At 46.3% G+C, this 13,139-nt stretch overlaps 1 protein-coding gene across 3 annotated transcripts in view; it reads left to right on the forward strand.

Annotated features, from left to right (window-relative positions):
- SPPL2B (signal peptide peptidase like 2B) overlaps nt 1-13,139 on the forward strand; it is a 157,300-nt gene that overhangs the window by 66,306 nt on the left and 77,855 nt on the right. For all 3 annotated transcript variants that reach the window (XM_014599846.3, XM_014599847.3, XM_059719606.1), the window contains exons 4-6: nt 1,067-1,156; nt 6,799-6,938; nt 7,681-7,823. In XM_014599846.3, coding sequence (XP_014455332.2) covers nt 1,067-1,156; nt 6,799-6,938; nt 7,681-7,823 — 373 coding nt within the window. The remainder of the gene's footprint in view (nt 1-1,066; nt 1,157-6,798; nt 6,939-7,680; nt 7,824-13,139) is intronic.

A 13,139-nucleotide genomic window follows, 5' to 3' on the forward strand; every position in this document is an offset into this window, starting at 1 on the left:
GATCCTGGCTGCCAGCTAGACATTGAGCCATTGATTACTACACTCTGAGCCCGATGCTTCAGCCTCTCCCCTTCACTCAGGCCATGGTGCTGAGAGAATGCAGGTTTGGATCCTCCAAACCTTTCATTCTGGCACTCTGGTTGGGCCTGTTTAAGAGCCTATTCCAGGGCTGTTATGGTTCTCCTCTTCCTTCCCCCATTGCTGTTCTCAGATTGCCTAGGATCTGCCCCTGAGGTGGCAACAAAGCACAGCTTGATAGAGGTGTTTCAGGTCAGGATCTGCGACAGGTCTTTTATAGTAAGATCATGTTGTCCACCTGGTGCCTGAAAACTGATTAGTATCCTGCTCCCTCTTGTACTGGGACTTTCAAACCTTGGCTTTTGTCACTCACTAAACATCAAATGGCAACCTCACATTGCCACCTCTGCAGATTCCTTGGTTTCCCTCTCCCCGGCAATGGAGAGGAAATTGAGAACTGAGTGAATCTGTTTGGAAAAGCCAAATTGGAAGGATTGTAGTCTCCCACAAAATGGCAACAGCTTACTTGCAAACCTAATTTATAAAAGGCAGGTCACGTCTATTGTGCTCATGATCCCAGAGCTGTAGAATTGTGATGGGGACCTGGAGTGGCTGCCTCATGGGGACACTAAGCACTGTGTTAATGTGGAGCTAATTAATCCTGTTGGGGTAGAAGGCAGATGTGTAACCTAAAATAAGTTGTTGTTTTCCATATCAGAGTTATCCATGATTTATCTGGGTTGTTTTTGATACAGAGAGGTCTAAATTATGCTGTAATATCACTGTGCATCATCTATCTACTCAATTTCATTATGCTTTTAAGCCTCAGCACGTAATAAGTGTTATGTCTGCTGACCGCCCCCCCGCCCCCCTTTCATTAATGTGTTTGGTTATTTTTTCCTTTCAGTAATAATGCCAGAAGATTGCTATGTCTTGTTATTTTCAGAATCTCTTCCAAATGTTGGAAATGGAGCTCAAGCCTTTAATCCTCCATTAAAAAAAATCCAGTTAGAGATTCTGTTCTTACCCAGTTGTTTCTGACTTTCAGGTTCCTCCAGGAGGTAATCGGAGTCAGTATGAAGAGATTGATATTCCTGTGGCTCTTCTCAGCTACAATGACATGTTAGATATTGGCAAGGTAAATTCACCATAGAACATTTTCTATAATAGTGCAGCGTTGTGTTTGCAATGCATCTCGGAAGTAGATGTTGAAATAATTGCTTTTCTGAAGAAGTGAACTGTACATTTTAGTTTTGAGCATCCACCAGAATGCAGTTTCCAAGAGAAGGGACAATTCTTTATCTTCACTATGAAATCCAGTTGGCACTGAGATAACGCGATTCAAAATGTCATGGTATTTAACAGACAAGGTTCCTTGGGTGAATTTGATATCTTTTATTAGACCAACCCAATTATGGTATTTAACATAAACACATAAATAAGTACACGTAGCACTTTTCTGCTAAATATTTTTAGTAAGACTTGAGTCTGCAAATTGTTCAATAAAAGTGAATTAACCAGAACTCAGGGTATTTTTGGGTCTCATGTCTTGTCAATTGGGGAAAAAAGTACTTTTCTACATATTGGCAAACAGGTTCTCTGTCTTTTCTGTCTTGAATTTATGGAGAACATAGAGCTAGAAAAGATCTCTTCGATGATCCTGACAGCCCCTCTCACAGACAGCACATCAGATTCTTCTTTTCATAATCTGGTAGTCAGGCTTCTTTCATAAGTGGAACACTATTGCAGAATGCTACTGTCCTTTATGGTTAGGAATCTTCTTTTCATTTCTAGCCTAAATTAATTCATGGTCAGTTTTATACCCATGTTTCTTAATGCCACATTTCTCTCTAGCTTAAAAAGCTCTTCTTTTCTCCTCCTGAGTGTTTACCCTCCTGAATATATTTATGGACAGCATTCATATCCACCTTCAGCCTTTGTGTTGCCAGACTAAAATAACTATGCTGTTCTAATATCCTCTCGTTCTCCATTCCCCCAGTCATCCTGACAATCCTCTTTTACATCTGTTCACTTTTAATTCATTTTTCTTGAACTTGAGGGACTGGAATTGCATACAGTATTATTCCAGCTGCGATTTATATCAGTTCCTTCTACAATGTTATGAATACCTCCCTGTTTCTACTAGAAATACTTTGCCTGATATACCCTAGGATTGTATTTGCTTGTTTCACAGCTGCATCCCATTGATTGATTTATATGTCAAATACAATAGCACTATAAATCCAGGTCTCTACTTCATGCCTTTCCATTATGTGATCTCCAGACTGTTTGTTTGTGCCACCCTTGCCAACAAAGGCTCAGGATAGCTTAAAGTAATAAAATAATTTATCAAACAAAAGACAGACGAGAACAGAATAACATATACAATCAAGTAGAATATTAAAAATATAAAACATTCCCCTCCCTTCCTCCAATATTCCAGTTTAATCTTACTTGCTAATTGCCTACCAAAATAGGGAAAGTCTTACAGCATTTCCAAAAGATTTCCGTGCTTGGGCTTTAGAGAGCCTGAAAGTGGGGTGGGTCTTCTAAGGCTGAGGAACAACTATTGAGAATGCCCTCCCATGCGTTTTTGCCACCCAGACTTGTTTCATTGATGGTGCTTGCCAGAGATTGCTCCTGGTTGACCATAGGGATTGCAATAGGGCATAAGGAAACAGGTCCTTATAGGTCAAAACCTTGCTGTGCATCTGGAAAACTGTTGGAAGCCAGTACAGACTGAGGAATACTGGAGATATGGGCTCCTGGGGACCATTCCTGTCAGAACATGTGCTACTGTGTTCTGCATCAGTTGCAGCTTCTAGAGGGTCTTCAAGGGAAGAGTGTATTGCAGTAGACTAGCAATGAGGTTATGAAGGCATAGATAATGGTGGCCAGATCCAAATTTGTAAGAAAGGGTTACAGCCTTCTCAGCAGCCGGAGTTAGTGAAAGGTACAAGTGGAGGCTGAATCCCATCAATATAGGTGTCCCAGTCTCCCCAAGTCAGGTGTTCTGCCCAGTGCAATCTGTCTGGTTTCAGCTTCAACTGCTTCACCCACTTCCAATCCCCAAATGTGCTGGGAAAAGACTGAGACTTCTGAGGTCCAGATCAGATGAGAGAGAGCTGGGTGTTACAAGCATACTAATGACAACTCACTCCAGGCCTCTGCACAATCTCATCCAGCAGCCTGAGATGCATGTTGAACAGGAGCGGCAGCAAGATGAAGTCCTGGGGGATCTTCCAGAGAAGGTTGTGGGGGGACAATGAGTACTTGCCTATTGCCACCTTCTCAGACCTCCCTGCAAGGAAAGAGTGAAACCAGTTTAGATGGGTCTCATGTATACCTGCCAGGCCAGGTAATTGCTTTTATCTGCACCTCATGATATATTGCAGGAGTTCCCAACCCCCAGGCCACGGCCCAGCACCAGTCCGCAGGAGGGCTGGGTGGCTGCCGGGCTGGAAGTGACCACAGACTGGCAAACTGCAGACTGGAAGTGACTGGTATTCTGTGGCCCGGCAGCCAACCCTTTTTTACACTGAGTATAAAATAGGGTTGGCTACCTGCCTACAGTATGCTAGTCACTGGTGGTCCGCAGCTTGCCAGTCCATGGTCACTTCCGGCCCATGGCTTGCCGGTCCTTAGCCTGAAATGGTTGGGAACCCCTGATATATTGTATTAAAGGCTGCTGATAGATCAAGTAAGATCAGCAGAACATGGTTTCCCTGACAATCTCCAAGTGAAGATTGTCAACCAAGGCCACAAGTGCAATTTCCATGCTGTATCACGGTTGAGAGCCAGACTGGCAAGGATCCAGGAATCCAATAGCATCCAGATATATCTGGTGAGAAACCATCCATTCAGTGACCTTCCCTAAAAAAGTGAAGTTGGCAGTGGGTAATAACTAGCATCATATGACAGTTCCTTGAGCATCAGCCAGGCAGTCACAAACTTAACATCTGGCACTCCCCTCCTAGGTTCTGGAGGGGGTTGACAACCCCTGTCAGCAATGGTCCCAGTCTCCCTTGGCTGGCTTTTAGAAGTCAGGTTGGGCATAGGTCCAATTGACAACTGGTTACCCCCTCTCCTATCCTCCTCTCCCCCCCAAGCAGATCCTCTGCATCAGCGGACAGCAGCAATTGCAACCGATCCATATACACATGACAAGACTGAGCTTCCCACAGTTAGGGATGTAATTACCGGTTTTAAAAATAATCCATTTAACCTGTTATAATTACAGTGGTTAAACGATTAATCGGTATGACACCCCCCTGGCCTAGCCCTTGTGGGGCTGCTTCAGCCTGGCCTGCAAGGCTCTCCTGCCCAGCCTAACACCAGCGGAGCACTTCCAGCCCCCTGAGTTGTGGCAGAGATGCAGTGGCTCCCTGGAGCCCTGGTTCCTCAGAGCCACACCTCACAATGAGCCAGGTGGGCTAGCAGGGCACACCATGGAGCTGAGCCACAGGCCCAGGGGAGCTGCCCTGTGCTCCCTTACCTCCATCTTGCCCCTACCAGGCCCTGCCGCCTCCGCAGGTCTGGCTAGTGGGTGTGTTGGTGCCACCGGCTGCTGCAGTGGCAATTGCAGCAACCAAAGGTGCTGCATCTTGCTGCCCAGAGAAGGAGCTGAGCTGCCTTTTAGACAGCAAAGTAGGGGGAAACGGGGGACTCATACCTAATAGTTAGGCTTTGTGGACCAGGCCCAGTACAGCCATTTGCCGCCCCCCAGCTGCCTGTTGCAAGCAGCCTGGGCTCTGTGGTGGACAGCAGGTGCCTGCCCAGAGCCTGGGCTGCTTGTGGCAGGTGGCTTGGAGGCTGTAGGTGGCTGCACCAGGGTCTGCAGAGCCTAGCTACAGGTACTAGCATCCCTCCCTCCCTCTTCCCCTCAATACTCTCCTCCCTCCTTCCCTCCTGCCTGCCTTGCCACCTTCTGGGTTTTGCTAGGGCATTGTGCAGCTTCTTTTCCTTGCTAGATTGTAACCCAGCCTGTGCAAAACGATAACTGGTAAACTACTTTGTTCTCACTGGGCTTGTCAGCTAAACAGTTGTTTAGTTGTTCACATCCCAGCCCTCAATCCTGAATTCTGACTGCAGCAAAAGTGCTGTGCTGGATATGGGCAATTTTGTCTGCAAAGTAGGTCATAACCAATTTAGACCTACAAACTCATTGCAGTGGACTGTAGAAGACTCAGTTTCTAGGTGAAGACCATTTGGATTAACCAGGCCGTGTGCCATGCAGATCAGTTCCGTTGGACAGCATTTTGCAGATGCAGTGATATTGGAAAAGAAAAGCTTCTTCACCCATGCCACTGTCACTGGTGTTGCTATGACTGTCCATTATGAAGGATCCATCCCACAAATTCAAACTTATAGCAGAAATTCTTATTGGTATCCAAGTGCATGACCTTATATTTTATACTATTGAATTTCATCCTATTTCTTTTACTCCAATCCTCAAGGTCATCCATTTCTTTTTGTATAGTGTCCTGGTCTTCCTCTATATTAACAATGCCTCTTGCTTTGTCATCAGTAAAATACTTCCTGTGCCCAAGTTCTTAATTAATATTAATCAAGGTTGGCCTCAAGACCAGTCCTTAAGAATTGTACTAGTAATCTCCTTCCAACTGATACTTCCCCTTTCATCACTGGCCATTGCTGTTTTTTTTCCTGTAGCTAGTTCCTTTCATACCTTACAGTTTCTGTGCTTGTCTCCACCTTTGCTAGTTTTATTAATGTCTAACTGCTTGACTGTTGACATTCTCAACCAGACCATTTTTCTAGTGTATCAAAACTGTCAGTATCAAGCTAGGAGCATTTGTGGTAAAGTGGGAAGAGTTTATCAAAAGTTTGTTGTCTTTGAGGGGAGCATGTCAAGTTTTTTAAATAATCTAATAATATTATAATATCACTAGATTTAGGGCTGCTTTTTTGGGGAATCTCTTTTTTGGGAGGGGTGAAAAGAGGGACTACTTGAAACGGTAAAGGTGTATGGGTCAGATTTTCAAAAGTACTCAACATTGGTCTAACTACTCCTATTGAAAACAACTGAGTCAGTGAGCTGTTTTGAAAATCCCAACACATTTTTTGAGAGGAGGTGGGTCACATTGTTAAAGTATGTCCTGCAGACACTGAAATTGTGAACAGCTAATATCAATATCAGTCTGACGTCTAAAGAACAGATCCAAAACAGGATTGAGGTACTTACATGTTAGGCATTAACAGAATCCAGAATCCTGTATGAGATGTTTAGGCTTCCTACCCACAGGGAGAGCTGGATGCCTCATAGTGATGAAGGGCAGATGTTGAGCAGGGAGCTTCTGAGAAATCACTAACAGGCATTGTGAAATACAGAGAGCTATATAAAATCCTGATCTGCAGAAGTTAGGCAGGCATCTTTCTCAGGACTGCAGTCAGATGCCTCTATCCATATGGGAACAAAAGCTAGAATTGTCTCCCAGTATAAGTACCTACAGCTATTCTGCAGACACCCTACAGAGGTCATTTTTTTTTTCTTTTAAAACAAAAGGGGAAAGAGTATGAAGGCAGACACACTGCTCACCTTTTTTGGATTGCAGTTCTAAACTTACATGGATTTAGATGAAGCTTTAGGCATGTATGGTTTGGGGTTTTTTTGGATCTAGCCCAAAGTGTAGAAGTGACAAAAGCACTTTCATACAGAAAGATGGTGCTATAAATTAGATGTGGGGGGGGTTAAGGAAATAGTTAATTCTGATTAAGCTGAAACATTAAGCTTTCTCTAATTCATACATGTCTCTGTTGCAGAGTTTTAGCAGATCAGTGAAGGTGGCAATGTATGCACCAAATGAACCTGTGCTTGATTACAACATGGTGATTATTTTTGTAATGGCAGTGGGCACTGTTGCAACTGGAGGCTATTGGGCAGGAAGCAGGGATGTGAAAAAGTAAGTAGTACAAATTGAATCCTGTGCCAAAGTTCTTAAGAGCTCTTATCTTTCAAATAACAGTTAGTGAATGAAAACCAGAGAAATGGAACGTACTTCTGCTGTTACTACAGTGGCTGTCTACAGATCTGGAATTGAAGTATGTCAGAGGCCTAACACTGACAATTTGGGAATTATTACAGTATTAACTGCTTGTGCTACTCTAGCGTATCAACTTTAAAAAAAAAAAAACGAGATGGCTTTTTATGAGTCTTGGCATAGAGAGAAGTTCACTTGTCTACCTGAAAATGGGGATGAATTATATTACACAATATAATGTGTATTATCTTTTCTTATTTTAAATACAGCGTTTGTCATCAAGCCATTGTTAAAATGTGTACATTCTCTTTTCTGATGGAGAGAAATGATCTGTGTAGCTTAGATTTTTAAGTGTTCTCACTTACAAGCATTCTGAATTGGTTATGACTTACTCTGTAATAATTTGTTGTCTATTCAGTGCAACTAGTAGGTCCAGGATAATAATGTTGGCACAGTTAAGACAGATTATACCTGACACATTTCCTTCTCGCATAAATTATAGGTTTTAGTCTTGTGTTGGGTTCTGCAGAGGCAGATCCCTTAGTGTAGTTCCTTGTGCGTTTTAGTAGGGCTCTGTGTAAGCAAAGGTGTGTTGACTAAGATTAGAACCCTTGCTCTGCTGCAGGAGGAAGCATCTAATTCTAGACATGCTGCTCTCTTTCAGGCGATATATGAAGCACAAACGTGATGATGGGGCAGAGAAACATGAAGATGAAACTGTTGATGTCACTCCGATCATGATCTGTGTATTTGTGGTGATGTGCTGCTCAATGCTCGTCCTTCTTTATTTCTTCTATGACCAATTAGGTGCTTTTTGCAATATTTCTATTAAACTGTTTTATTTTGTTCCTATTAGACTACTGTTGCTCAGTGTGCACTCCTAGTTTGAAAAGTGACTTAAAATGGCCATGGAATCACCAAGATTCTTTTTGTTTAGAGGTGTACCTAATTATCCCAGTGATTAATACCATATTATTACATCTGTAGCACTGAAGATCTAGAGCTGTTGTTTGAGGTTGAACTTCTTTTCTGGCATGTACATCAACAAGGACTGTTTGCTCCCACTGCAGGCCAGGTTCAGCCCTCAGTTACCCTTCTGTAGCTTTGTTGAAGTAAATGAATTTGCAGAGGATTTAACTGGCACCAGAATTTGGGTAGTAGATTCTAGACTGGTGGTGATTTCTAGTCACTTCTCAGAGTAGAATGCACTTCAGAAATTGCTTTCTAATTTAAAATGCATAATGCCCACAAAAGCCTCTTTCTTAGGAGCATTTACTGGTCCATCTACGGGGTAGTCTTCAACACAGAAACAGTGCCCTCTTATGGTTACAAAAAATGAAGTTACTTAGGCACATTTTTCATTTGTAATGCTACAAATTCAGGGGAATTTTGTAACACTATAGAAATGTAGTGTGCAATGCTTATCCATAGGTGCAAGTGCCCACTAGCCAGGAGTGAAAAAAAACAGAGCAGGAGCATGCACTGGGCACTGCTGGCATTCTGCAGCCAGAGGTCAGTGAGCAGAAGTCTCACCGTGTCTTGCGGTGAGGAGGTTCCCAAGGTCAGTGCAGAGAAAAGCACTGATTGCCTGCTAGTCTGGAAACTGCCCCCTGCTGGGAGTGCGGAGCTATAGCATGCCTGGTAAGTGTCCGTTCCAAAGGTTCATCTTCTACAGGCCGAGCCTGGAACGGAAACTTGCCACCTGCATGCCTGTGCCCCATGTCCATCAGAGAAGGGAGCTGTTGTGCCTGCTCCTCTTGTGCAGGAGGAGAATCTAGGGCTACCACTATATGCATGGTCTACTCGTTTAGCACCTTTGTGGGATACTAAGCAGCACTATGTATGCGCTTGGTGAGATGATCCAGGCCTTAAAAGGCCTATCCTTGAGTGTTTCTCCCCGCTCATGTCATCTTCCAATACTTGTGTGGCTAATGAAGGCAATGTCATGAGGGACAGCATGGAAACCAGCCTTCTCTGGGACCAGACTCTGGGTACAGGACGTGAGCACCAGCTGGTTGGAGCACATCATCCTGGGGTTCTTGGATAACAAGCAGTGACAGTAGAACTTCCAGATGTGCCAGGCCACCTTCATGAAGAGCTATGCTGAGCTGGCCCCCATCCTCAAATGGGAGGGCATCAGGATAAAGCCACCCCTCACCATTGGGAAGCACATTTCCAGTGCCACCTGGAAGCTCACAACTCCAGACAACCTCTGGTCCATTGCGAGCCAGTTCAGTGTGAGCATTTCAGCTATCAGCGTGGCTCTATGGAACAGGTACCTGGCTGGACAGCCAGTGATGGCACCATGCTTCATCTGCTTCACCAACCTGATGGAGGTCATGGCCAGATTTAACTGGATTGAACTTGCTGAACTGCATCAGTGTCATCAGCAGAACTCATCCCCATCATGTTCTCTGCCCACCACAGCTCAGAGTATGTCACAAGTCCTTCTTTTCTATCATGCTTCAGGGTCTCATGGACCACCAGGAGTTTCAGTGTCATCTGGTTGGAGAAGGTTCACAACTCTGGGGTCTTCCACAACTCTGGCCTACTGGATCTTGTAGAGTGGGGAGAGTCCACCTACAGAGCTCTAATAATTTGGGACCCAGCCTATACATACCTCCCCTGGCTCGGGGAGCTATGCACAAAAGGAACAGTTCAATGGCCTCATCAGTTGCCATGAGACTGTGAAGTGTGTCTTTGAGCGCCTGAAGGTGCACTGGAGGCTGCTAGAGATATGCCTTGATGCCAACAAGCACTATCTGCTATACTTTGTCACTTCCATCTGTGTCCCGCACAGGATCTGAGAGGCCAAGGGGCAGGTTTTCAACAATGCCTGTGTGAAGGAGCACAGCACCTCAAGATTTGCCATGGTATGCCTGCATCTAAGTGAGTGTCTAGAGCACAGCAACCACCAGGAAGCTTGTCAGGGAAGACCTGGCAGACCACCTCCCAGTACTCAAGACATGGAGTGGGAGGGGGTCATGGGAGAGTAGGAGGCCAAGAAGTCTCAGGTCTGTTTCTCTTTTGCAGAACCAACACTTTTTAAAAACATTTTAAACCATTAAATAATCTCTTTACTTTACTTTCCTAAAGTACTTAATGAGGGAGCAGGGGGTTATCCCAGGCAAGAACAGACTTGGGTTTTCTTGGAAACATCTATATTTCCAAACAGGCAGCAGCCTCAGTGTTTGTTTTTTCGGGGAAGGGGTTGTTTTTTATTGTTTTTCTGTTTTGGGGTGGGTTTTTTTACCTTTTAATAAAATGCTGAGGGAATGGGGGTGGCAGGTGTGGGGGGGAAGGGGGAGTGAGGATGAGTGAAGTTGGATGGCCAGGCATTCAGCCAGGCATTCAGCCAAGTGGTAGGCAACCTTAGGTGTCATGGTAGGGTGAGGTGCCACAACATGGACCACGAGGAATGCTCACTGGATGCCTGAGGAGAGAGGCTTGGGCGAGGGCTGTGGGAAGCTCTGGTAGCCGATTCAATTTAGAGGAAATTTGGCCCGATCTGGCAGCTGAATCTCCAAATAGAATTGGGAGAGCCATTAATCTCCGAATCAAACCAGAAGCCTCTGAATCAATTCAGAGAGATTCAGAGAATCAGCCTAGACTGTACAGGCAGGCACTAGGCAGTGCCGGCAGGAGCAGCTGGGGGAGCAGCCAGACGAGCCCAGGCTTCTGCTGGCAGCCCTGGGAGAAGCTGCAGCTAATCTGGATGCCCCCCTGCCCCCTCCCTCCTGGTCAGGGTGAGGCAAGCAGTGCTGGCATCCCCGGGAGGAGGCATAGGGGCTATGGGGAATGATCAGGGCCTGGAGAAATGAACGGGGGCTTCCCCCCAGCTCCCGCTTCGATCCCTCAGCCCCCATGGCTTGTCCCAGGGCTACCAGCACTGCTTGCCCCAACCCTGCAGGGGCTGGGGGGAATCACTGGGGAGCTGGGGGAATGATTAGGAACTGGGGAATCGAACCAGGAGCTGGGGGTAAGCCCCTGATCATTCCCCCCAGCCCCCGGGTCTTCTCCTGGGGCTACCAGCACTGTCTGCCTCGCCCTGGCGGGGGGGGGAAGCCAGAGTAGCAACTGGACGAGCTGCGGCTTTTCCCGGGGCTGCCAGCTCAAGCTGGGGCTCATCTAGCTGCTCCTGCCGGCACTGACTGCCGGTATAGTCTATGGCCAAATAAGATTCAGCGCCGAGTATCTTCATATTTGGCTGAATTGAATCACTGTCCCTCTGAATCGCCAAATCTGAATCCGAAGTCAATGCTTTCCACTTCGCACAGGCCTAGTGTGTCCTTCAGCATGGAGTGTTGTGAAATCATGGCCCTGCGTGCGACCAGTGAATCAAAGGGACTTGACGAAAGGAGACTCCCAAGTGGACTTGTCAGGAGGCTCTGACTCCTCCCTGGTCTTTATCTGGGCCAGAACCTTGGCAGATGAGGAAAGGTGCTATACGCCTCGGCTCCCCATCTCTTCTGTGAAGATCAGAGACCTGGCACTGGTGCTGGACTGTAGACAGGAAATCTGGGGGCCTGAGAGTCTGTCAGTACTCTAATCAGGGCCTCAATTCATCTGCCACCACTGCTCTTTGACCAGAAGAAACAAGGCTACCAGCATCCCCTCCTTGCTCTTCTACTTCTGTTTCCTGCGACAGGCCATTCTCTGCACAGAAGTCTTATTCCCCTGCCTTAGAATGTCATTGTTGCCAGAGCCTGCCAACCTGCTGGTCACAGGTGTCTGGGCTGAAAACAGCAGAGCAGCCAACCGGTCTCTGTAAATATATTGACATTTTCTGATAAAATGGAGAACAGCGTATTAACTATTCCTCCACACGCTATTGAAATTCTGGGTGCAGGACAGTTTCTTCGCAGGGACAGTTCCTGACTGTGACGCATCTGTGGCCAGCCCCTCAAGTTTTTCCACTGGGGGCTGGGGTGGGAGCAACTGGTCATAGTTGAATTTCTGCCTTCTCACTGCCGAACTATGGCTTTCTTGCTGATATGTCCCTAGCAAAGGTATCCCTGTTCCAGATGCAGTTAGTTGCCTGGGTTAAAGCCAGTCCTTTGTGGGCCCTTCTTGTTTTAGAGGACACAGCCCAGCCAAACTATTTTGACTCCTAGAAGGGGATTGTAAGCTACAGTGGTTCCATCAATAGGGTCGGTATCCCTTTGAATGTGAAGACCAGACCTCAAAGCTACCTGAGAACATGGTACCAGTTCTGTGCTCGGCCTGATCCACAAGTGATAAAAGTGGCCACTGATCTGGCCTGTGCCTAGAAGGCAACTCATCCCACTGCTCCCTGTCCTAGGGAGAGAGCCTGTAAGTGCCATGAATGTCCAGTGCAATGCCAACTTTGAAACCCACCCCAAAGAGGCTATAAGTGCCATGACCATATTTTCCTACACATGCTTTCTATATGCTGTGCTACACCCCCTCCCAGAGGGCAGAACATTGTTCCTTTCCTTTCCCATCCCATGCCAGGACTACACATTTCCTTAAAAACCCTACCACTTCCTGCAGGTGAGAGACCTGGGAGTTGGTGCAGGCAAGGTGAAGGGGTAGACATTGGGGGAAACGCATGGCATGCTAGCAAGAAAACTGCTTTCCCCATGCCCAGTGCAGCCTAGAAATTGGAAGTTTTTCCAACCACTTTCCCAAGATCTTGCCAGCTCAGGACATCCTATTAAAATTGCAGGGACTTTGGTTCATGTGTGGAACCAGAGTGTAGTCAGGACTTTGTCAGTTCCCTGCTCAGCTCCTGGGATCACTTCTCTGTGGCTGCTACAGTCCAACTAACAGTTTGAGTCAGTGGGCACATCAAAAAAATCCCAGTGTCCAAAAAAAAACAACAAACCACTGCAAAAAAACAGCACAGTGCACTCAGCAGTAGTATGCACAACCAGAAACAGAGCCTAGCCATTCAGAGCCACACTCTGGCTGTTGGCCAGGCTCTGTGTGGCCTAATCTATACTTCTGCTCCTCTGGGAGACCCCGAAGACCCCAGATAAGGATATTGGGGCCAGCACAAATGCTGGTCCCAGCCTCCCCTACCCAACCCTACCCAGGACAATTTGGCACAAGCCAGAGTGCGTGTTTAGGGGCTTGCCCTGGGACACAAAGCAGCAGCAC

Source organism: Alligator mississippiensis, chromosome 16 (genome assembly GCF_030867095.1).
Source record: "Alligator mississippiensis isolate rAllMis1 chromosome 16, rAllMis1, whole genome shotgun sequence".
Classification (NCBI taxonomy): domain Eukaryota; kingdom Metazoa; phylum Chordata; order Crocodylia; family Alligatoridae; genus Alligator; species Alligator mississippiensis.